The sequence below is a fragment of the Xiphophorus couchianus genome, chromosome 1 (genome assembly GCF_001444195.1).
Source record: "Xiphophorus couchianus chromosome 1, X_couchianus-1.0, whole genome shotgun sequence".
In the NCBI taxonomy this organism is placed as follows: Eukaryota; Metazoa; Chordata; class Actinopteri; order Cyprinodontiformes; family Poeciliidae; genus Xiphophorus; species Xiphophorus couchianus.
This window is the reverse complement of record NC_040228.1, coordinates 2,364,790-2,391,222: the sequence shown is the minus strand read 5'-3', so window position 1 is coordinate 2,391,222 and position 26,433 is coordinate 2,364,790. Positions and strand designations below refer to the sequence as shown.

Genomic DNA, 26,433 nt, shown 5'->3' with positions numbered 1-26,433 from the left:
CAATATATTATGCATCCATACTTTTACCAATAGGAAGGTTGAACAAAGTTTTGAGTTTTTAACTGCTGTCTTTCAAGGAACATAATGGATTTGGAAATATTATCAGTCTTTGGGTCAATCTCTAGTTTTTCCCCCAGTTCCCTATACCAAAAGACATCCTGAAAAACACCACAACAGCCTCATTTTACAAATATACCTTATTTTGAACCATCAACTGGTGAAAGTTGATGGTTCAAAAGCCATGCAAATCTTTAACTGAAAAAACAGAAGGAAGAATCTGTGGAACGCAACAGTGATGCAGTTCAGCCTGCTTTGAGCTGCTGACTGCAGACTGGATAAATTCCTACCACAATCTGTATGGGTATGGATGAGCATACAATCTATATTCAGATCACAGAAACACTTCTGGGAAATACTGTCTTGAACACTCACCGAGTTGATGCAGGCCAGCTCCTTGTTGAGCAGCCAGGGCAGGGAGAGTTTTCCCTCTCCTTTGTAGCACGACTGAATCCTCTCTTTAATCTTTTCCTTTATCTGCCTCATTGTGAACAAACACAAAGCCGACTCCTTGGGCGGCTTGGCTCTGTTCTTCTGACCTTGGGCAAATACAGTGAACAGAACCTCCTCGTGCTCTCGAATACCAAGAGAACGTGCCAAGCGGGTTCCTGGTCGGGCCAGGTAGGCGTCCTGAACCAAGCGGTACTCCACTCCGTCCTTAGTGCAGCCGATGGGGAATTCGACATAAGAGTAGAACTTGGGGTCGTCGACACACAGGCGGACGATCTTGGAGGTGAAGAACTGTTCGCTGCTCGCATCTGGCGAGGTGAGCTGGGTGTCAAGTTGTAAGGTGAGGTAATAGACAAACTGCTCACTGTTGAAGCCGTAGATGTAGTAGATGTCAAATGCCGGGAACTTGGACAGGGTGTCGGAGGGAATCTTAAGCTGCGAAGATACAAACTCGTCCTGGTACACAAAGCTGAACATGTCGGCGTTCTCCTCGTTCGACATCAGTTTGCGACTCGACAGCGTAGGAAAGTACTCCGATTTCCCGTCGATGGGGGTGCCGACGAAGAGCTTGCCGCCCCCGCCGAAGATGTCAGGGGGGATCACCACACCAGACATGGTGCCCGCCTCCGCAACGCTGGATAGATAATGCTCTTTACGGTGGTGTGGCTCACCGAGCTTAAATAAATCATCCAGACGCAGGAACTGGCATATTCCCTGGGAAGTACTCCCACACGCAATTAAGCGGTTGTGGGCAGCATCGAGTAGCAGGAGTTTATTGACATTAGAAGTCTGCACTAGCTCATGTGGGCAGGACTGGACACCAGGAGGAGGGTAACAGCGAGGGTTGTCGGTGACGGGCCCGGTGACATGGCTCCGCAGCTTGGTGAGGTTGCCAGACAGCTTGTAGATCCAGTTGACGGCACCCAGGTAGACCTCTCGGGTTTTGTTGTGGACCACCAAATGTGTGAGACCACCTTCCGGCGGAGAGAAGGAGAGGAGAGAAGAGGTGGGGGGAGTGGTAGATGTGGAGGTCTTAGGGAGGGAGAGGAGAAGGAAGAGCAAGGGGAAGATGAGAAGGGGTGGATTAAGGTGTGACATGGTGGTGAGGGGAGGGAAGTGGGTGTATGTTTTTGAGAGCGTAATCCGTTAAAGGGTCAGTCGGTGCCTTATACGACTGCAGGGTACAATGATGTATAAGTAGAAAAAAAGTCTCAAAGTAGTAATCTTCCTGTTCTCTTTTATCCTCCTTTCTCTGGTGGAGATTTTATATCCTCATCCCTTGATCCTCTGCCATGTCTGCCACCAGCCCTGAGAGAGAAAGAAAGCAAAATGTCAGCAAATATTTCAATTATTTTTATGCACTTTTCTTTTGGATATTTAGAGAACTAATCAGAATTACTCAGCAATAAAAAGGATGAGGCAAGTGTTGGTCCAAACTCACCCAGGATTTAAAGACAAGGCCTGGATGAAGAAATAAATCTAAAAAAATAAGTGTAACAATAGAAGGGACTGCTGGATTTACTTTGACTTCTCTACTCCTTGAGAGTTGTTTTTTAAGACTGAGCAAAACCATGATCCTCTGCGTATTGACAGCTTGAAGGTATTAAAAGATCCAGTTGAAAAAGTGAACACCAGCACGCAGACTTAGACATATTTAAATGAACCCTTTTTATGTTGGGATATTGTGATTCTTCTTTACGATGTTGTTGCAGTTCAGTTGGTGTTGTGGACCACAGTCGTCTGCAATATGTAGTTCTTGTGTGACAACACTTCCGTGAACTTTCTAACCGACAGCCATCTTGGCAGGCAGTTGCTATGGAGTTGCTATGATTACAATAAACAAGCCACAATCTTACAATTAGCTCTTTCTGAAAAGCCTTCTTAAAGAAATTATTCATATTTTTTGGAGTGAGGTTGCATGTCCTTTGGCCTGTATTGGAAATACAGCATATCACAGTGAGTTTGTCAAAGAGTGAAGAAAGACCAACAGAAGGATAGCCTCTCATTTTAGTCATATAAAACAAACTTGTGGGATGAAGTGTTGTATTAGTGGATATTCTCCATGTACACTTGAACCAATCAATGTTAACTTTGTCACCATTTTCGGAGCCAAACATCCATGTTACTATAATAAACAACATTAAACTGTGCTTTCAACCTTCCAAATCTATTGCAGCATGCATGTCTGCTCTAAGTCTGCCAAAAATGATTGTTCCATTAATTTGCAGTGTGACAGACTATGATTTGTCATCACAGCTCAGAAAAGAGCTGAAGATCTCAACAATGACCTCTTGTGAAACTCCAAATGGTTTAAAATTTGTGTTTTATAAAGTTGTATCTTACAGTTGTGACTATTTTTAGTTTGACTTGTTTTAAATAGCAAACATGTGCAAACCATTGGCTCACATGGCAGTAAGCTTCCCACCAATTTTTTTCACTTTTCTTAAACTCAATGCAATACGACAATTTTTTAGGTAACATGATTTATTACTAACAAGAACTGCACACAAACTCACTTTAACTGCATAATCCCTTGAAGATATAGTTGTTTGGCAGGTTTTTTTCAATTCGATGGACACTGAATTGAAAAAAGTAAACATTTTTTTTATGGTCATTCTTAGCCACGTGTAAATTTGTTGTAAATTTACAAATGTACAATAGATCCCTATTGTGCTGAATATATAATATAATAAGTGAAACCTAAATGTTGGAATCTAATGTGTCCAAAAGAAAAATGAAACCTCACTTCTCCACTTTTAAAGCTTTTTAGAAACCATGAGAACACAAGGTGAAGAATTGGGAGATCAGCTAACTCTCCAAAACTTGCAAGCAGGATAGTATATAGAACCAAACTCCTATTTACTTAGGAGCAGAAACAAAAGGACTGTTGCCTTGCAGCAAGAAGGTCCTGGGTTCAATTCCCACCCTGGGGTCTTTCTGCATGGAATTTGCATGTTCTCCCATTGCAAACTCCATGCAAAGGGAGAACATATGTGGGTTCTCTCCGGGTTCTCCGGCTTCCTCCCACAAAAAAACATGACTGTCAGGTTAATTGGTCTCGCTTCTCCTTAGGTGTGAATGTGCATGGAGGCTTGTCTTGTCTGTCTCTGTGTTGCTCTGCCTCTCGCTGCCTGTCTCCCGAAAAGTTTGTGGGAGACAGGCACCAGCACCACTCACGACCCTACTAGGGACAAGAGTATACAGAAAATGGATGGAAACAAAAGAATTCAGTCACTTTTTTAAATAACAAAACAGTGCTGGAGAAAACCATCCAAACTGATAAAGTAAAGAAATAACAGCGAGAGGGACAAAAGGGAAAGCTATTTGGCTTCACACCAGCAGAATATAAAGGCAGTGGAGATGGTGAAACCAGATTGCTATGAAAGCTAACAAAAAGAAAGAGAGATGAACCATCCATCCACTTCTTATTACAACCATCCATTCATTCATTTTCAATATCCTCTTATCTGATCAGAAGATGGTAGGCTGGACAGGCTCTTAAAATGCAATTGAGGAAAGGTAAGGTCTTGAAAACCAGCTTGGCTCCTCCACATGCTAAAGCAACAACACTTTCCTGAGTCTTTTATACTCTGTGATGAGGACAGTGGATGTTACTGAAGTTGACAAACACTTCTTGGCAAAATAGAAGTGGTAAAGTCTGAGAAACACAGGGAAAGTAATATATTACCATTAATATTTTAAAACACGCTATGTTGCAACATGAAAATGATGGTTTTTGTAAGACCAAGACTCCTTTAATCTCAGTTTCAAAACTTTAAAAATATTCACAATGCATTACAGTTTAGCCACCAGTAACTGGAACGCTGTTCATCACTCTATTTAGCATAATTTTGTTAAACAGAGTTAGCATGACCGTTAGCATGTCTGTTGGTATAACAGAGTCTTTTGAAGGAGAGTATTATTAGCAGTTAACCTGTAGTAGTAGTTAACTTCACTAAGTAATTAGATAACATCAACTTTTCAAGCTCTTAAAAGCAATTCAAAATAAACCAAAATGTCAAAAAAAAAAAGGGACAAGAATCTGTGCATCTAAACTACTACTTCTAAACTAAATGGTTTAGAAGTATTGCTAAACTTTTGTATGGTGATAGTTTTATATTTTTATTAAGTTCTTCCACCATTGCGTAATTTTACCAAACATTTCACATCTATTTAATACCAGCTGAACAACCCAACCATACAGTATGGGCCAGAATGAGATTATCTGTTTGACAACTTTAAATAAAAATGGTAAATGCTGCTCATTCCATTGCTCTCCTAGGTAAGAAAAAGTTAGAAAATAAAAGAAGCAAATTTTGAGAAAACAAAGAAGCATTTTTAAAGCCTTGTCACAGCTTGTCAGTAGCTAGTCTATACCTGAATATAGCAGAAGCTAATGCTCTTTATTACTTCAGTGGCGCATGCACAGCTAGGTTCAGATCACAAGGGAAAGGCTTGTATCATAATAGCGTTTGGTCAGCAAACTATTCTCGTCTCCAATTTCTGCTCCTTATTCCTCCTTTCATTACATTCCTCTGCCGGCCCTGATTACAGTGGCCCTGATGACGATGCTGCTGCCCGTCCCATCAGGACAATCCGGCTACTGTTGCTGTCTCAGACCCTCACACCGAAAGCATGCAACACAGACGTACAGTGTGCTGTCCAAAACCAATTCAAACGAGTACAATAGATTAAATTTACCTCAACAAAATCTATGCTTGAAATCTAGAGACATAAAATGAACAGACTGAATGTATTCCTGTAAAACAAAGCATTATCCACAACAGAGAAAAGGAAATGGATGAAATACTTTTATTGGTTGATAAAAGACATGAAAATAAAGCTATTTTGCCACTTTCCTTTCTCATGGTTTTCTGATCTACTGCAGAAATGCTATAAATAGAATGAGCATGGACTTGGTAGCAATATAGACTTAATAACCAGTGAAACTGATCTGTGATGTCAACAGCTGTTTGACTAAACTAGGACAAATAGATGAGAGGAGCGGAGAAGACATCCAAGAACAGAGAAACAAGGTAGTGATTTAAAAGTCTTTCTTTCAATAGCAAAATTAGATCAAAAGGAGAGAAATGTTCTTTATTTGTAAAGAAATTTGTAGAACAGTGACAGTGGAGAAATAAATGATAAAAGAAAATCAGACAAAAAAATTGGGACAGGATATTCTAATGGCAACAAATGTCCATCTTTGTACACAGAAAGAGGCCCTTGTTTAGTCACAATACAGCCTCATAATGTTACATAAAAAGCATTTTTTATAAAATTATATTATATGCTGTATTAGGTTTGAAGACATTGCACTTTTAGAACTGCCAAAATTAGGAAGCCTAATGTTTTGAAATGACACCCAAGAGAAAGTGGAGTAGTGACCAGAGTTGCACCTGAGTGGCAGCCCTGAAATAGGGCGATGAACTCCAACGTTAAAAATTGTGCTATACAGTCTGTTTATGGGAGGGAAGGTGCTCTGAGTGTTCAATGAAATAAAAAAATATGTTATATGAAAAAGAATCCCCAAAAAACCTAAATCGTCATTATAACATCATCTACAGCCAACTCTAGTCATAAAACGGGACAAACTAGTTCCTGAAAACTGGACAGGATTTTGCATTGTCCTATGAATGATTACTTTGAAACATTCGTGCTCACTTGAGTGCATTTAGGTTTCTGTGTTTGAAGTCCGCCTGCCACATCGGATGAAACGACTGTTGCATTCAGGTTCGCCCTGAGTTGAGTTATTGCTGTTGGCATATCAGTTGCCCGCACAACCACAGATCCTGGCCAAACACTTAGGCAAATGTATACACACCACTTCTTTAGCATTTAGCTCACATGCCTGCTGGCCTCACTGTGTTGGTCTAGATGCAAATGTGCATCCTTCAAATTTCAATTCTTGTTTTCTACCCAAACACAAAGAGAAGCATGTCTAGGCACATTAGCCAAAACATTAACTCTGTGCATATAATACATATACTTAAAGTCGAAACAAATAACAAGTAAAGCTAAAGATATAAAATCATACTGATACTTTTTCAGGTTTGCCCACCAGTCTTCTACACAAACGGCGGAGAGGTGTGAAATCGATGGCGACAGGAAGTGGATTAAACTACTTGAGACTTTGACCTACTTTGGTTACCCTGTTGATTAAAGCAAGTGACCCTGGAGGGATGCATTCCTGTGAATAATCACTTCCATAATCAAGTCACAACACTTATAGCAGGCTTTGCAACTTACTCTTAAAGATCAAGTTGTTTTTTTTACACCTTGCACCAAAGGTAGAATTTATGTGAACTTTAAACCTGTTGGCAGGTAACCTTTCGAAGCAGTCTATTTACATCTAATCAAGACTTTAACCTTAAAAAATAGCATGCTAGCAATTAAGTCACATGTACAAGTAAACATGTTTTTGCCTTTTTTTTTGAGACGACAGAAAAGGTGAAGGCATATCCTTCCACACGGGATTGATGGTTTGAATTTAATAAAAAAGGCATGCTTCAAGGATCAGTAGAAAACAGTTAATGGCTGGAATTAGAAGATTTTCATATAATATATTGTGTGGAAGGATATATAAACAAGAGTCTGTGACGAAGAAAAGAAATGTGAAAGTGAACTAACCAGGCTGATAGCCATGTGATCACTAAAAATTGCCAAGCATTAAAAAAATTACATGATGTGTAACTTAATTTTAGCATGTTTAATCTAAAAATGGAATGACTGTCAGCATTTGGAAGCATAAGTAACTGATTTCAGCTTTCCAAAAGACTGCTGTGCATTCAACAGATTCTTTAGCTGCAGGCGAGGCAAACATCTGCACCAGGCATGTGTTCTGGATCTGAGATGTTCAGTTCACTTTTTAGGTCCAGGCGTCTCGCAGCAGATGGCGGAAACATTAGTCCCAGTTCAGGTCAGATCAGGACAGAGGACAGAAAGACATAAGAGAAGGGCGAAAAGGCAGACACACGCTTGAACGTGAGATTTCTATTTGAAATCCATTTTTCAAAAGGCATAATATTGACGTGGGCTAATGCTGCAGACAGCTGTCCACTCACACCCAGCTCTTGTTTTGTAAAAAGTTGAGAAAAGATGGATGATTCAGGTTTTTTCTTCAGGTTCACAGATGACAGAAAAAAACTTTCCAAATAGATTTTTTATGTATTTATCCTATTAAGTACATGAACAAGCATGAGGACACTAATGTTTTGGGGAAATCACTTTTGAGAAAATGCTTGAGATTACAATACTTCTAATTGAAAACGTTGTCCAAGACCTGCTGATTAGAGACCCAGGCAGATGTTTTTCAATCAGTAGGAACTGACTGACTGTTTGTCTTATTGACTTTTCCTGTCTAGAAAACTTGTTCAATAAATTTGAACTGTATTGCTTATTTAATAGCAAAACTGCAATTGTGAAATAGTGGGGTAGGGGGGTTGACAATAGCTGAATATCAAAAAAAATGCAATGGAAATACAGCAACAGATTCTCCTTTGCTTCAGTTCAAATCTACCTGTAATTCCTGTAACTATACAGCTCAGCCTCATCTGACCAAACATGGGCATTTCCAGTCAGAGTTCATGAAAAGAAAATACTTCAGTTGCCTGCATAGGACAAGAGAAGGTAAAAATTCATGTGAAGTAAATGTGTGATGTGGAGAGTATCAGGTCTGTGATCCATTGTTTGTGTGAGGACATGTGGGTTGCAGCAGCACCATGCAGCGGGACACAGTGGTTCACTGGCAGTCGCATTCCACAGCTGACACACTGACCCCACAGACAGCTGCGTGGACACACTGCCTGGCCAACAGAGTGTTCAAATGATCCAAACAAACACACACACACACACACCAGGCCTCACATCATTTAATATCAAATAACTACCTGTGGTCCCACCAAGTAAACAAGAAGAACACACACACACACACACACCCCAGCACTGCCACCCATAAAGACAGAATGTACACTCTGCACACATGAGCTCGTTTTTCCAAGCTAACAGCAGCAGCTCAGCCATCCCTCATCCTGAGAAAAAAGTATCCACAGCGAGCAGAGCCGAGTGGATGAGCCTTAATCGTTGCTAATCTGACTGAGTCTCCTCTACAACACACTCCACAACGAAAAAGGTTTAAGGAATTTTCAGATGGAACGTTTAATCTGCTGCATATTTCCATTCACATGCAACAAAGGACAACAAACTGTAATTGCGTCAAGAAGAAGAAAGCCACCACTCCATTGCACAATATATTTACAGTTATTGCAAAACTGAATAATATTTACCAAATCAATTCAAATGTATAGACTAAAGGTGGATTGTTAGGACCTAAAGTATGATTTATTTTAATTTGCCTGAAGGTGGAAAAGGTCATAAAGACTAAACCCATTTAGAGTTTTGCCAAAGGAAAGCAGCACAAATGCTTCCTCCTGACAAAGAATAAATCTGTTATAATAAGTGGAAATAAATATTAGAAGTGAAAATTTCTTTTCTACCTTCTTCTATTATTTCTAACAAGAAAGAAATACCATCTAAAGCAACCATTACTCAGACTGCTGCAAAATTAATATATCTAATATAGGCTTGGGTATTTATTGTATGATTTATGTTATCAAAATTTCTTATCATGGTAAGAATTATTATTGGTTAGAAAAAAAGATTTAACCAGATTTATGTCACACTTAAACAGTGACAGCAACAATAGACTGGTAGTTCAGAGGCTCAGAGTTTGAGGAAATTTAATCTATCATCAGTTCAGATCTGGGCGTCCACTTCAAGCTCAAATTCAATTTAGACGAATCTTAAATACAGATTTTAGCCTGCAGGAATCTGGACGATTAAAAGGTCAGTATTATACGTTTTCCAGGGACATTGTACCATTTCATAGCACAATCAAGTAACTATGTTATTTTCAGTTGTTTTAAAAATGTTACATCAAATATGACTTAAAGAAATTTTATTTTGTAATTAAACTCTTTCGAATTGGACCTCTGTCTCTTACTGAAGTTAGTTTTATGACTAACTTCAGTTAGTCATCAAAACACGGTTCCTCCATCAACCCTTTAACAACCTTTTTACCAGCGTTGCTCTGAGAAGTAGCTCCTATAATGAGCTCAGCAGATGCTCAGTTCCACCAAGTTGCTGCTGGCTAGTCTGAAAGAGCTCAGTGGTTGCCACGGGAGATAACAGGAGTTCTCAAACATGCATGGAGTGAAAGCACTCCAGGTGTGTTTTTGATGAGGGAATAACATAATAACATGATGTAAATCTCAAACAAGTCAACTTTACATCATACCACCACCTTAAGATGTATTTTCAACCAAAAATGTTGAGGAGGCTGAGCAAAATTGCTGTCTAGGCATTTGTTGTAGATTTCCAACATAATACCTCTAACAATTTACATTTAGAAGATGGAATCTCTTCAGAAAAAAACAACAGTTGAATACAAAAGGGAAAAAAAAGGGACTGTAATTACATCAGTGGTTTGGAATGCTTTTTGAGAGCCTCCACACAGAGGCATGTGGATTATGCCAAGTTATTGTACAGTTACACATTTTCTACAGTACATTCTTTGATTTAGGTCCAGTGTGCCGCTGACTAAAATGTCATCTATTGGAATAGAAAAACAGCACTACAAACTACTAGAACACCACAATGACATATTCAATTTTTTACAAAAGTTGTTGGATTCTTTTGTCTGTAGAAATGTCAACAGCAAATTTTATCAGTGTCACGGTGTGAGTGTGCCACCTCCTCTGTGTTGTTTCAGATGTTTAGATCCATCAACTTGTACCTAACTTTTGTGTGTGAGTGTTTGGCCCACTTCTGCTTTTCTAGTACTTTCCCCTGAATAAAAGGTGAAGGAGTTAAAGCAGAGCAGCAATTCAAAGTACTTTTCCACAAGTACAAACAAACAAAACCGGGGTGTTTATTTGGGGTTGTTTTCTGAAGCCCTCCAACTGGTCAGATCATCTGACGTGAATAACAAAAACTATTATTTGTTGAAGAGGAACCTAATTTTTAAAATAATTCTTTCTGAAAATAGGAAAATAATCTTCTTACTCTAAGAGCCGACATAAAATAATCATCCTCTGAACTCATTCTGGTAAACATGGCTCCCATCTGGCCCCATATAAACATGGAGCTTGTTCTACTTTATCACTAAAAACACCTGCTGAGCAGAGTCAGTAGAATTCAATTACTAGCTACATGAATCCAGACTTCTAACGAATCAGAAGTTAGAATAAGAACCAAAAAAAATAAATATTTCAGGTTAGGATTTATATCCTGGACTAAAGTCACACTTACCATTCAGAATAAAACACTAGACCACAGCTGCACTACTAGATCTACACTCAAACTGAATCTAGACAGTTGACATAAATACAAACGGGTCAGGAAAAAACAACATTTCAGCTTCAGCTTTGTGCAACACGCTTCAGAACCCAGTCATATGGTTCCCCATTACTTCACCATAGTAACAGGAGAACCATCTCTATTTTACTGAAATAACCGACAAAATAATTAGCACTGTAGGTTAAAAATATTGCAAACAGCCTAAACAATTGTCACTATACATTGAATACCTGTTTTTGTAGTTTTTGCAGTAATATGTAGCCTTGCTCACAGTTTTTTGTCATAAAAACACTTACAGTAACCAGTAAAATGTAACCAAAGCTCAGGTGTCTGTGTAGTTTAGAGCTAGCAACAGGTCTGTATTTGTGCTGCTTTTTCTCTTTTTCATGGTTGTTTCCAAAACAACAAACATCCTCAGAAATAGTCCTAGTTCACAAAGACAAAAAATCTTCAGATTTCCCAGTTTAACGCAGCTAAAATTATAACCCAAATGATGCTGCTACAACAGACAAGATGCCACAGGATCTCCACTTCAGTGGAGGTCAGTGAATTTGGGGCTTCATTGACCTCCAAGACAGCCGTGCAAACAGGGGCAACAACTCAACACAGGGGCATGCAACACCCATTAATTTGCAAATATGCTGAAGAAAATTCACTCAGTACACAACTGACAGAATATATGTTTTTGTTTGTTTTAACCTGGTACTATTTGAACCTCCCCCTTCTACTGCCATCCTGGGCGACAGAACATATTGAATAAGATATGAAAACCACTACAGTCTGTGGGTTAATGTCTCTTCGTGTTCATGTCAGAATAAGTCCTAGTTTGACTGGAGAATATGAACAGAACTGAAAACAGTTCTGCAATTTGCTGTGTTTCCATTATATAAGAAGCACAGTTAAAAGTCACACACAAATAAGTTTGTTCACACAATAAGTCATTAAAAATCATGCATACATTAAGCAAATGTATTTTCAAAATGTCAAATCCTGTAATTAAATGGTCAATGGAAACACAACTTATGTGGACAACAGAATAGTACAGTGTTGTCCCTCCCCAACCTGTTGCTCCACACTGCTGGAGCGGATGAAAGAACAGTCCTATGATTTTTCCTTACTTGTTACAAAGAAAAATGTACTTCTATATTTCATGAAGTGACAGTATTATTAGATAGCACTATTACTAAATGACTCATCAAAAGAATCTAAAGACTTGAGCATGTAGAGATAGAAGGAAGTAAAGCAAAGTTATTTGAATGTGCTGACAAACCTTAGGAAACCAAAATGACTGTTCACTCACGTCATTCCCATGGTGTTTGTTGAAATCACAGCAATTGAGTGCATGTGTGTTTGTGTTGGTTTCCAAAGAGAGACCCTGCAGCTAAAGCCATTTAGAAGGGCTTTGAGTGCCTGAATAGGCCCAGAAACAGTACTTTATCAGAAAATTTGGCGTGGATAATAGAAAATGGCTGCCTACCACACAAGAGCAATTTTGCAGTTTAAGAAAATTAAAAGAAGAGCGAAGAGAAGGCTAAAGAGAGAGGGAGAAGAAAAGAATGAGGAAGGAACAACCTCATCATTTAGCACACAGTCAATCTGTGTGAATGCAGCCAGCAAAAAAAAAGGCTTTGTGTACATAAATACAGAAATATCCCTATAAACATGGAAATGAGTGGTTCCTCAATGGTGATGCAGTGGAAAAGCAAAATTATTCACTAAGATCATACAAGTGATTTTACATGTGCGGGTGAGACAGCTATTTTCTCAAGCTGCGTTACACGACGCTGCTCCTAAAATTCAACTCAGTTCAACTCAATTAGCAGCCAAAAGTAGCAACAAAAAGTCATCTTGAAGCCCATTACATACAATTGAGTAGATAATACCATGAGGTTTCATCTGAATCGAATTGCATCCAATTGGATTCAATCCAATTTATTTCAGTCACCACTTCCAGTTCATCCAACCCAGTAAAAGAGTCAAACTGGATCCAATAATAATGCAATTCTTAGGAAATCAATTTGTAGGCTAAATTACTAAGCAAATGGCCATTAGTAATAAGTTACTAATTCTGCAGTTTAAGAAAATTAAAAGATTTTCTTTTAATGTATGTGCTGGAATTTATGTGATTCCAGCACATAAATTTCATAAAAACAAAAAAAGAGTGTTGTTTGAAAAGTCAGAGGGTTCAAATGTAATTTGGAATTAAAGTTGACAATGGTATCCAAAATTAGCTACAGTGCTTTAATGATTGTTAATGTTTTAACAATCATTAAAAACTGAAACAAAATTAAACATTTTCGCCATTTGTTTTTAACTCTTCTGCTGTCATTCCTGTTGCTTAGCAGCATTATTTTCTCAACAGTGACACCTTTTGTTTAGGAGGGTGGCTGCAGTGACCAAAATAGACAGTCATTCCTACATGATGACTCTAAAGCATTTTTACGGTATACTGTTTATATTTTTAGTCAAGAATCTTTTTCTTCAGGTTTACATAGCTTGTCATTTTTTGTCAGAGTGCTAACTGGTTTATCCTTTGTTTAGATAACACTGATGCATGATGTGATTTTATTGAAAACCAACAGTTGTTGCATCTTTAAGTCTAACTTGTTTTTGTGTGCTTAAGTGTGTGTTTTCATGTTTTTCAAACCAGCCCATGGATATGAAAATATGGACTGAAACAATATGTAGTTAGGTACTACATGTGTTTTTACGTTTAGTTTCTACAAAAAGCTTGGACTTGACACTGAGATGCAGAATATCTTATTTTCTTGGCAGAAAAAATTATTTTTGTGCATTTTGTCTCAAAGAAGAATCTAAAAGTAATTAAATCTCACCTTGAGTTGGTTCCTTCTGACCAAAAATGAAAAATCTCCACATGTGGTGTGGCTACACTGTAGATCATTTCCATTTTTAAGCCTCCTAGCTATTTACTCGACTGTAAAATTAATAGCACCTTTGAGCCAAATGCCAGAAAACTTTGGTAATTTCCTAATTATATCCATGGTCACACTGGCAGCTCAGAAACCACAGTTTGAATCTTTATCATATTTCAAAAAAGAAAAGTAAATGCCTGCTGGTATGCAAGAAAAAAGTTTTCATAGTGTGGTAAATTTTTGGTGGTTTTCTTCCAGCCCTTGCTGTGGCATATTTGATGGGATTTTTAGAGGTGACTCGGTTTTTATCTATATTAAAAAGTAGCTTTTTCAAATGCATCATTAACTTTTGTTTTGACCACTTTTGATGACAAACTGGCAAGCGATGGCTAAACCATCTCACAAGAAAGTGAATTCATAAAATGTATATGGTTTCAATTCATAATAAAGCTCATCTTAAGGAGCTTTAGAAAATAAACAGCTCCCATATCCATATCATATCCAGATACATAGGTCCAAATTTCCAAATCAATCTACTTCCCTCCAGTCCAATCATTTGAATTACTCCAATGTTTTAAATTTGCAAAAACTCTTTGATACAAACTTTTCTTCACCTGGCTAGCTTTAATAAAAATTGGCTCCAGATCACTAGTAATGGTTTGTTTTATCAATCTGCGTTCAGGGAAGCTCACAGCCGGTTGGCAACTAGTTTGGGAAAGAAATGTGTCAGCAGGCTGTACAAAGGAAAACATGCTGTTAACAACTATTTACTGTCATTTAAAAAAGAAAAAAAGAAACCAGCCACAGGCTTTTTATTTGGAAAACCTACAAATCATCTGTAAACTTAAATTCAGCCTGTGTAAAATGATATAATTGATAGGTACTGTCTAGATATTGTTGTAAAACTGTCTGACATTTTCCTGAATCAGCAGAAGTTTCACAAATAGACAGCAAGCTCACGTCTGTAAAAGTATCATGAGTGAAGCACTGGTCAGGAGACGTCCAAAACAAACCCAATAAATCCCCACTTCTATCGGAAAGTGACAGTAACAGAAACGTAGACTAACGTAGACTAACCTGACATGAAATAATATGAGAAGATGAGGAAACGACGGAGAGTTGATTCACGTCAATCCTCCTGGGGTTCTTCATGACAACCTGGTTGTCTTTGTCTTCATGATTCCTCTGTTTTACTCGTTCAGATTTAAGATGGTGACTATTAAGCAATAAAACATCTTACCTCGTCTCTTTGTTTTTGACAGCCACTGCTTACAGCAGCTCCAAAAATGTCATTCATATATATCTATTCTGGATATCCTCTAGGATGGCAAACAGAAAGCTGACAGACTATTACAAACAACTTATTAATGCCTTGACATGTTTAGAATTTGTGTGCTTACAATCAAGATAACATACAAAGGTCCGACCTCAGTCGCAGTCAAACACTTTAGCCGCTCAACCTCTCACAGCCTAGCTAACCGAGGCTGGTGGCATCAACCAACTCACTTACTCTCTGGTTACCTAACAACAACCTCTTGAATAACTTGTGCAGCTGCAGCTTTCACTATCAAACTTTCCAAAACATTCAGAAAAAAATGCAGCTAAGGAGCCAAAATACGTAGACACAATGTTACTTGGCACGCCATTGACTGCAAAGCAGAGAAACCAGGAGTGACATTCATTTTCCTTGGTGCTGATGGACAAGAGCTGTAGACGTTAGTGCCAAAATGGTTTGCATATTAGTGCAAAGTGGAGCTATTAAAATCTGCAGTTGTAAGCAGTTTGCTGAGTGGGTGTCAAATATTTGCAGCTTTTTGCTACTTGGTTGCTAGATGGTTGAACGTAATATGTTTCAAATTGCATCACATTCATTTTATAGGGGAGAGACACAAAAATGTAACTTGTCTAAAATATCTTCTGTTATGGCCGCCTACTGGTAGATTTGTGTCATCCTCACGAGAGTCGCCACAAGAATTTTATGCGCTCAATGTTCTTGAGTTTGTCTAATAAAATTGTTGTACCAACATCTCAATGTTGTTAAATAAGTATTTAATAAAAAGCTGGACTGACTTCTGTTGTCTCTTTTTCAATATGCATTTGCAGTTGCATAGAAGTGGAGCAACAGCAGAATCCATCAAAAAAACTAATTCCCAACACTTCAGCTTGGCTTGAGAGGACGCCATTTTGCAGTTTGAAAGGCTTTTTGGGTGTTTTTTTAAGCTGCTTGTGGCATGCAAATGCACTGCAGGAGTCCTGGATCAGTCCAAAGTCAACAATCCATTCCAGTATTTCAGGCACTCTTGCACTGAGGAGATATGTTCAACACCTACACACACAGAAAGGCAGGAAATGACGTGAGTCTAACTGGTATTAAGAGACAATTAAAATGTTCCTCCGCTGCCGTTTGTGTTGCTCTTATTCATCTCCTCCTCAATGTCTTAACTTACATTTCTTTAAATCTCATAATTAGATCAAATCTCGCCTGATTTTATAAATGAACCTAAACTATTATCCAAAATCCTATGGGCGCAGCTCCTTTTGCAGCCAACATTTTATATTCAGAGCTTGAAAAAGGGAAGGAATATCACACTTGATTAAATGCTGCCATTCGAATGAACCACTCAAACACCTACGCAGACCTACACACACGCTCCGCACGCACACATGAAGCTATAGCTTAAGGGAACGAAAGATAACTGAACACATGCTCAGAAATGCGAGCGGAGCCGTCCTAATCTGAGAGCGGCATTTTGTGTTTATGTGCGAGTGTGTGAGTGTGTTGCTGTGCAATGACGTGGATGTGTGTGAGGCTCCCACGTATGTCATCTATCCTCATGTCATCTCCTCTCTGATGTGACCTTTACACACAGATATTTTCTTTCCCGCCCTGCCAGCAACACTGCTAACACAATTACACTGAACTAATGAACAGAGGGGCCTGATTAAGTGTTATACACACTTAGGCAAAGACGCGCGTGCGTTTCCTCCATGCATATCAATCTCCCCCCTATAAAGGCTACATTTGCATCTTTAATATAATTTAAAGTGCTTATTAAAGTGCATGCAACCGTTCAGATCCGATTGAGGCAGAGCTCATCTAAATCCACAGTGTTTAACCCCCTCACACTTCTCCTCCTGCTCCCGTTACGTCCAAATCTCTCTTCTCCACTTCAGAGTAACTAAATGGGTGAGACACGGTCCAGTCCAGTCCAGTCCAGTCACTCATGGTGAGTCTATTAAAGGGAAACAGAAAGTGAGCAATCTAGCCTATAGCCTTGCCACTTTGACCCCTCCACTGTGGCTTTTACTACACCAAATAAAAAGGTTTTTGATTGTAACAAGAAGTGGTGATTTTAGTAGGTTTTTTTTTTCATACGTTCTTATGCAAAATCTCCTTTTAATATCTGCAACAGGCTAGGGGTGGGCATTTATTGCATCATTTATTATTTCTCGTTAAAAAATTTTTATAAGAATTTTGTCATGAAATTTTCAGTAAATAAAAAAATGATGTAAATAAAAAAACAAAACTAACAAATGGATGAGTGGAAATGTCATTTTACTACTTTCTCCACAGTTTGTTCCACTAGAGCATCAAAAAATTCAAGAATATGATTAAATGTAGTTAATATGTGCAGCTAAGCAATATAAATCATACTTTTTTAAATTAAGTGGTGGGCTGAATTAGCTCATTACAAATGGGAATGTTTTTCAAGAACAATATTTGTGTTTGTACCAATAAGCTATGCATTCATAGTCAGAGTTAACTAAACATTAAGGGGTTTTTAATCATAATTTGTATAATTATCACAATAGTACAACAAATATTGCAATAAAATTCTAAGTCCATATCAAAGTCCCTTTGTTACTTTCACCCTCCACTGTGTCAAATGAACCGAACCCTGTCGCCTGCGGTGGAGCTGCACCAACAACCATTGAAAGAAACAATACCAAAACCTCTGAAGACAAGTGCAACTTCCTTTTTCACAAAATGAAAGAAAGAAGTGGAGTCGTGTCAGATGGTAGCAGTTGTAGGATTTCTCCTTCGTGGTTGTGAAAAAACCCTGACTCCTTTCTACCACTGGCGCTACACTCGCATCTTTGTTTTGGTTGTATTTACCCAGAATGCTCTGTCCTTCAGAACACTTCCTGATTTGGAGCGGTTTCAAGTTCTCTTGGCATTCAGATATGACTTCGAACCACACCAGAGTTCACTTCAACCAAACTGAGACCTGAGTTTTAGGCTACAGTTAGCTGCTTTGGCTGACCTCAAGAGTTGGATTGCACATTCACACCTCTCCAAATAAAGCAGCCTTTCTAGGCCAACAAAAAGTTTGATTAAAGCGGACTAAACAGAACTGGTGTGAATGAATACTAAACTTCACTTCACAGCTGTCAAGTTCTTAACCTGAACTGATCCCAGTGTGATGTTCTGATTTCTTTTCACACCAGTATGAACACATTTGCTTAATGAATACTGACACGTTTGCTTAAATGAACTCAAAGGGCCTTTTTTCACAGATATACTAGAACTGCACTCTTTGTGGGCTGACAGCCAGGATTTCACCAAGGAGAGATGCTGTAGGGGGATGTAGTCTAATATCCATACAAACAACATCTTCGCCCAGTGTCAAAAGAATGAAATGAATGCTTAATGCAAATCAGCCACTCCCGATGCATGCTGCTTTAATGGGACTAGCTTGAATAAACTATTGTGATCAGAGAAGCTAATCAGATTTTGTAACTTATTTGTTCTGGTTAAGAAAATCCAAAAGAAAAGAAAAACAAGGAACCAAAATAAATTGCTTTTATTTAACTCTTTGAAATGAGTTTCTGTGTCCACAGAGATCATTTCAGAGTGGTCCCTATAAGGTTGGCATGTCCCTAAAGGGAGAACTGGGGACGAAGTGTTGAGACGGTGAAAAACTCCCTCACATCGCCGCTCTTTTTTTTCCTTTCACAATTTGAAAAAAAAAAAAGAGTGCGTTTCATTTTCTTTTCACGTCTCCATCTCTCTCAACACTTCAGCCCTCCCTCCAGTTAATAATTTGTGAACACACATGGCTCATTTTAATCCAGTCTGACAACAAATCCACAACAGACCTCTTTTCTGACAAAACATTAACAAACTACAATCCGGAGACTAATTTGTTTTCCCATCGGGATGGGGGGGAATGACTCCAGGTGCAAGATTAAAAACATTGGAGGTATATGTTTTTCCTGTTTCACTGCTAACCAAACCAGAACCTACGTCTTTTTGGCGTGAGGCCCTAGTCGCAGAGGAAGAGAAGAAATTCCTGAAGTGTCTTGCTGGGTTGATTGTGATTGGATGAGGTCCTGGTTTGCTTGAGTCTGGTTCTGATTATCACATCGCATCACAGTCCAGACAGCATTCCAGCTCTGCTGCCAGGCCAGAGCTCCAAGGTAGTGAGGGATAGCGCTTGTCACAGTAATTTTCCATTGGTAAAAGAAGTACAGGTAAAGAAATGTAACCCTGACCTCTCCATCCTAAGATATATTAATGGGACAAGACAAAAGAGGAACTCAATGGGTGATTAATTCTCACCAGGGGGGATCGAACAGAAAGATACAGATGCTGGAAAACGAGTCCGTTCCAGTGACTTAGCTGCTCTGCTGATGAACCCGACCTCTGGACTTCCTGTAGGGAAGTGAAGGAAACATTTTACTGCAAGGGCCAATTAAGCACCATGGTGGTGTTACTGACATGTAGGAAAGCTAAATAACTGACAGATGCTTGGTTCATGTGCAGTTCAAGGCTTGTCATATCAGTGTTCACAGCTAATGTTGATAATCTAGATTTGAACTCTTATCGATCCCTCTGCTGATTTAGCTGAACATAACAGTCTTATATTTTAATCTAAAAATAGGAAGTTACCATATGACTGACTGATCTGACTAAAAATAGAAAATTATACTCATTTGATCACAACTACGGCTGAAAGGGTTCACTTCGACTCATTTGAATGTTAAAAAAAAATTTTTTATGCAACATCTTTTGTTTGCCATTTTATTTAAATACAAAACAAGTTGAACCAAAAATGTTTGTATCTGTTGGATGTAGTGACTGTTACACATCTAGACTTCTTCAAAAGATTATTTGTAAACTGTGTTAACATTTTATTAGCTGAATGTTTCTCAGCGCCTGAGCCAAATGGAGAAAGTGTTTCAGAGTTTCACTCAGCAACATTTCTCATGACTTTGTCCTGTTTTTAAAACAATTCACAGAATACATCTTTGTAATATTAGCTCATATCAAGCTACAGAGTAGCTTGATATGAGTTCATTACTGTTTTATTTAGCGTGCCATGTTTGTTGCGGAGTGAACAAAGACTTAAGAGTTCATCGCAATTCAATTTCTGGTTACGTCGTGGCATGTTTTTTATATTCCTTTTTACGTACTTCTTGACTTTAGACAAGAAAATTAAACACTACTTTAAACTGGGGACACACCGATGTGACAGTTTGGGATGATACTATTATCCAACGTTAATATTGCTGTTATGAGTAATAACTGATATTTACTGATACTTCTGACAGTGAACAAACAAACACACAACGCTGACTCTGCTTTTCTGCTTCAGTTACACACTCCCATTGCTGCATCACTGCCACATGCTGTAGCAAATATCATAAGACCAAAAACACACAACCAGCAATACGATGGAAACCAGACAGATATCTTAAAAATGACTAACATGGGTCGATACCAATGCTAATGGATCTCTACTTTAAGCAAAAAGTTAAAACATTGCTTAAACAAAAACATTGCAAAAATCCAAATAAATACCTATTAAAATCAAACAGGTAACCATAAATCTAAAAAAAAAAAAAAAAAAACTAAGTCCAATGTTGGTCTAGAATACACAATTTCTGACGGCTCTATCTCCAGACATGAACATTTAGTTTCCACATCCTGTAACTTTCCATTTCAGATACATTTATTTCCTGTGAAGAACCATGAAGACGCTGAACTCAGTCTTGAACAAATTAATCACCGTCTCCTGACATTTCACTTCTCAACAATCTTGCTTTGAAGTTGCTCTTGTTCTTTAACCCAGACCATCCAGACACTCACTGACTCATCTATGAGGACTGGAAGGTCACTCCTGCAGCTTGTTGCATTTTCCTAATGCATCTACAGATGTGCATGATTTGCTCTTGTTAACCTCAAAGCAATATTTCATCCAGGCACAGAATCTCAGTGTAGATTTTGGCAGGCCTGCACCTTAAGGGCTTCATAAATAAGCGTCAGCATATGTTAGCCGTCCGAGTGGCTACGTTTTGGAACTGGCCTCCCTTTAGGGATTTCCTTCAATCAGAATGAAATAACTGCCCCAGAAAACAATTTTGGTCAAATGCTGGGATTTCTATTTGATTGTTTGGTTTGTTTTGTTAAACAACAAGAATATTACTGTTTTTTTATTCAGTGATTACAAAACCAGTTAAAGTACTCATATGTGATATGAGTACTTATCCTACCCTCATAACAACAGGGTAGGATTATCCAACTTAGAGTCAAAGCTAAATGATCTCTAAAGATGTTATTAGAACATGTAGCTGCTGAAAAGAGTAGAAAAACAGACATCGTACAGGTTTCCCTTATGTTGACCTCTCAGCATGGATCACACACTGAGTCCATTTGAAAATGAAAACAGTATTAATAGTGAAATAACAGGATTACCGATTTTATTCACCCACAAGACGACAACCTGCTGCTGCTGGATAAATATTAGGTGATCCCAAGTTACAGTCCTTGTCCTCGTCATACTGCGGCTCAATGCTTTTTCTTTTCTTTCAGGCATGCGGATGGGACACCCCCGGGCCCGAGGGTCAGAGAGGGCGTGAGAGCATAGAAAAGCCCGGCAGGGGGACGCAGACAGACAGAGACGGAGAGCGTCTCAGTGGATCTGCTTCGAAGGCAGCAATCTAATACTGTAAACATGTTGCGTTCCCCTTAACCTGGGGGACACAACCGGCCCCCCTGAGGACGCTGGGAGGAGATTATCAGAGGAGTTCACAAGGTTGTTTCCAGTCAATCCTGACAAGCCGCTTGGTCTCCTTTGTGGTTGCTATGCTGGGTTTTTTTTTAAGCTGATCAGAGATCCACTAGAAGAAGAGCTGCTATATCTGGGTAGAATATTTAGTGGAAACTGAGTTTATTCATAGACATATCCTACTCCTGTAATAAAAATACACTCACGGTTTTTTGTAGTAGCAAATGGGCTATGACTGGTGATTTAATGGAAATCACCAATCTTTAAAAAAATCTGATACCAATATATCAATTTTTTGTATTTAAAGTAGCTAAATATAGCAACAAATGTGCTAAGTTGGCAACAGTGGGGTAACTATTGCAGACGTGACCTGGTGGGCGAGTCTGTCAGTCAGTAATCTCTAACAGCAGAGCAAAACGGGACAGTGGAGGATTTTCAGGCCTTTGCAGAGCTAGATCGGTAGGCAAAGTTGGTTCTTATACAAATATCAGCCAAATGCAGATCTTGCAAAATTAAGGAAATCGGGGCTAATATTAGTGTAAAGTTAATTCTTAGTTGAATCCATCAGTTTATTTTTAAACTACAAAACTTGGACAAGGCAGAAACCTGAACTCTTCATTGCTGCTGCACGACTGACACAAAGTCCAATCAGAAATCCAAAGCAGGCAGTTTGCCATCAGCCCATCCAAGAATTTATTTAACTTCCAACTATCCTTTTTCACCAGTTAAGATTTCAAAATATCTGAACCCTGTAACTTAAAAAAAACAAAACAGTTTCACAATATGTAATGCTTTATCTAAAGAAACACAACAAACATCTATACTTTTGGATAATTTCTGTTTCATTTTTGTCAAGTGTTCTTGAGTGTTTTGAAAGGTGCTGTCAAATAAAATGCATTATTATAAATATTATTTATTATTATTATTATTATTATCATTATAAACATAATGATATATTTAGAATCATATAAATATATATGATAACAGTTTTGATTGCTACATTTATACTAGTAGTTCTTTATATATACTGTGTGTACCGTCGTATCTTGGAAATACCTTTACTTTGAAAATTTGGAATAATGCTTTTTAGTTAGATGTCATGAACATCACCAAAAAACATACTGAAGTCAGACGTCTGACTTGAAAGTGTGAGTTTCTTTAACCACTCCAAACCAAAATGGCCATGGCACATGTAAAACATCATGACTGGGAATATTAAGCCAGATTTTTAACACTTATAATGATTTCTATTCCATTAAATCAATCCTTTTACTGAAATGTCAGTCACACATTTCAGTAAAAGGATCTTAAATCGTAGAAATGTTATGGTATTGGCAACTAACATATCCCAGTTGAGAAAAATAGCAACCCATGCCAAAGCTGTTATTGTTTTCCAAAATACTTTACAACCCTACAGCAGAAATAAAACACCACAACAATACCCACCCAAGTAAGAATCTTTCCATCTAACTTCAGGACATCTTTTCACTTCTGGTATCGACTCTCTGTCCTACCAAAAGCACCCGGTCCAAATAAAACATATGATGAGCACCATTTCTGAGTTGGTATCTGAAACACTTCCGAGTCAATAACAGGACTCATCACTTCATCCAAGTCCCTGAAGCGAAGAAGCCAATTTGAGTTAAAGATATGGGCATGCAGAAGCCAAGAATGGGGAAGAAAGATTGCTTACTGAGCTGCTAAGCCTCAAGCCAAACAACCACAACTTTAGGCCACAATATTAGACTAAAAAAGTAGGAAAGACTGCAAGAAGCAGACCATTAACTTTGAGTTATCGTGGTGACTAGCTTTTACAGTTGACCCTCCTAGTATTAATCAAAGCCATCGAAGACAAGGTTATGAGGCACATTCAATTTGCCGAGTTGCTGACTTGTTCAGAAATGTAAATATTCTGGAAACTGAGATAGTCTGTGTAACCTCTGCAACTATCTAAAAGCATTTAGACGGAGAAAAATGGCTGCCTTCTGATAGCGTTGCCTGTTTTGAAACCTGCAGTCTGGAAAAACAAGCTGTTCATTTCGCCAGGACATTCTGGCACAGAGCAACAGGCCACCTTTGGTGATGCCAGAGATAGAGAAGTGATAGCTTTCGTCAAACCCTCCCGTCCCAAGTTTCAAATCTTTTGGACCGTTTTCAATCATGATGAATTTTTCTCAGTTCTCTGAGCTTGGCACTGACAAACTATTTAGCTGGCTCGGTTTGTTTACTTGTTTTTGTCTCACCCTATAAGCTTTTTTCCCCCTCTCATCATAAAACACCAGGAAAGTGTTAACACATTCAGTTGAAAATTTTTTTCTTCACTCGTGTGGAAGGATTCTGGTTTGGCCTAAATATACTTCTGTCAGGTAGCCAGAGATGTATTTTGTTGGGAGATTTTTTTTTAGTAAAGATTTAGCAGAAGGAAACAGAAATAGCCTCGTGTAACAATATGTCCACTCTAAGGGGTAAGCACATAAAAAAAGGAAAGTTGTGTCTGAGCAGGTTTTTAATTTTAGAAGAATTCAAAAAAGAGCAGTTCTAATAAAAAAAAAAACACATGAATCCTAAGGAAAAATCTGTACAGACATCTTTCTGGTTATGTAGTGTTTGTTTTCTCTCAGGTTTATTGGCATTGATTGTCAAAGCAGCATTTCAGTGTCTATGCGCCACATATCTGCAACAAACTTCCAGAAAACACTGAGTTTCCATGAAATCAAGACGAAAGCTCACCTGGATAGAGTTACTATTGAGCCATAATAAATGGAAAAATTTATGATTTTAATGATTCACTCTTCAAAATGTAATGTCTGTCACTGGTTTGTCAATTGTCACTTGTATGTTGTTTTTATGACGTTTTATTTTGTGTTTTTTTTATATATGAAACACTTTGAACTCCCTGAATGTGCTATAAAAATAAACTTGACTTATTGATTAAAAGTTCAAAAACAGAACAGCAAACAAAATCTAGTCTTGTAACAAAGCAAGACAATTGTAACCACAAACGGTTTCAAAAAAAATATGTAATAAATTCCACCAAATTTTATTTTCTTTAAATAGTATATATCAGCAAAGATGGAAAAACAATAACCGTGCAGAAATACTAATTATGCCTGTGTGTGCTGGGGTGTGTGTGTGCATGTGTGTGTCGGGGGGGGAGGGGGTGCGCATGTGTGGGGGTGTAGGCGTGTGTGTGTGTGTGGGGGGGGGGGTTACAAACAAGAGGAAAGCTCTGTGGATTGCAAAAACTAGTCCTATTTCCAGTGATAAAATCTGTTAATTCCCCCCCCCGCTGCATTCGTCCCGCTTGCTTTTCCTAAAGGACCTCTGGAGTGAAGTAACGCTCGCTGCAACTCACACACTCTGGTGGAGAGGGAGCCAGATGTTTGAGTTGATATACCCGCTGCATTCAAGTAGTAATCTCCTTCACCATGTTATTGGAGCTGACATAGTCTTTCGCCAGCAGGCGCATGTTTCACATAAACAAGACATCAGCGGCTATAGCTGCGGCGTATAATCAACATACCACTGTCAGCGATCTGGCTGCCTGACATGTATGGTCTGTTGCTAAAGCACTATGAGGCAAAACGTACCAAACCGACAGAAGAATTGATGCATGTTCGAATGTGTCTGTATTAAGAAGTCAATCTACATCTGGAATAAAAAAAAGCTGTGACTATGCATATGTGTGTGTTTAGAAGTGTGTGTGTTAAAACTTCTGCTCTGCTCTTGTAGCCTCTTTTTCCAGGCCTGCAGAATGTGGAAAAAATGCGCCGGGACTCCAAGCGTGAAGGGAAGTGCGAGAAACGCTGAAATAGGAAAATTTCATTTCTCCATTAACCATGTTGTAGCTTAGCCTGGCAAATCTATGTTTGCTTGAAAAATACATAGCAGCAACAAAAACTCTGCCCCTTTTCTGTCTTCCATTGTTGAAAAAATATGAAAACAGACAATAACAAAAAGATTGCAGGAGGTGACATCACCAATGCGTCTTGCAACGATTACTTGGGTGCACTAAAGTGCGATAAGTTTTGGATTTGGTGCACACATCTGTGACAGTTTACAGTGTAAGAGTGTGAAGAACAGTCCCGACCAGAGAGGAAGGAATTTGACCTCTCACCCTTACCATGGACCCTCTGTGGCAGCCTTATCTGATTGGTCTGTCTGGCGCTTTAATCATTTTCAGAACTCAAACTGTGGCTCAAAAACTGGAGGGAAGGAAGGGAGACGGAGCCGCTCTTTGAAAAGGAAAACTTAAAGCACATTTTGCATTATTAGATAAAGCTGTAAACAGAGCCCTAGCCACAAACACAAATATGTAAACATCCATGATAGGCATAACCACACATATCTACATCTGAACAGAAACTGGAATGTAGGTAATTCTACATCTTTGTCTCTGATTCGTGCCTACACAGCATGCCTACAGTGTGTGACAGAGAAAATGACAGTTTTTTATCGAGCGCTGCAGTTTAACCCCCGCTAATCCCTTCAGAGTGGCAGAGCTTTATGGTCAATTCACACTCTTTTCAAGCTTTTATGGCTCCCCTCTCTCCTGCCGCAGCCTCCAGAGTAATCCCCGCAGAAGAGGTGGCCGAACATCAAACAAGAGCTCGAACAGACCCGTCACACACGCCGACACCGACACGGATGTACCGAACCTAAAGCCGCCGAAACAACACCCTAAC

At 38.7% G+C, this 26,433-nt stretch overlaps 1 protein-coding gene across 2 annotated transcripts in view; it reads right to left on the bottom strand.

Moving 5' to 3' along the window:
• The window catches only part of LOC114144895 (plexin-A1-like), a 286,607-nt gene that overhangs the window by 244,522 nt on the left and 15,652 nt on the right, over positions 1–26,433 (bottom strand). For both annotated transcript variants that reach the window (XM_028018126.1, XM_028018134.1), the window contains exon 2: positions 433–1,815. In XM_028018126.1, the coding sequence (XP_027873927.1) occupies positions 433–1,605 (1,173 nt within the window). In that variant the 5' untranslated portion in view covers positions 1,606–1,815. The remainder of the gene's footprint in view (positions 1–432; positions 1,816–26,433) is intronic.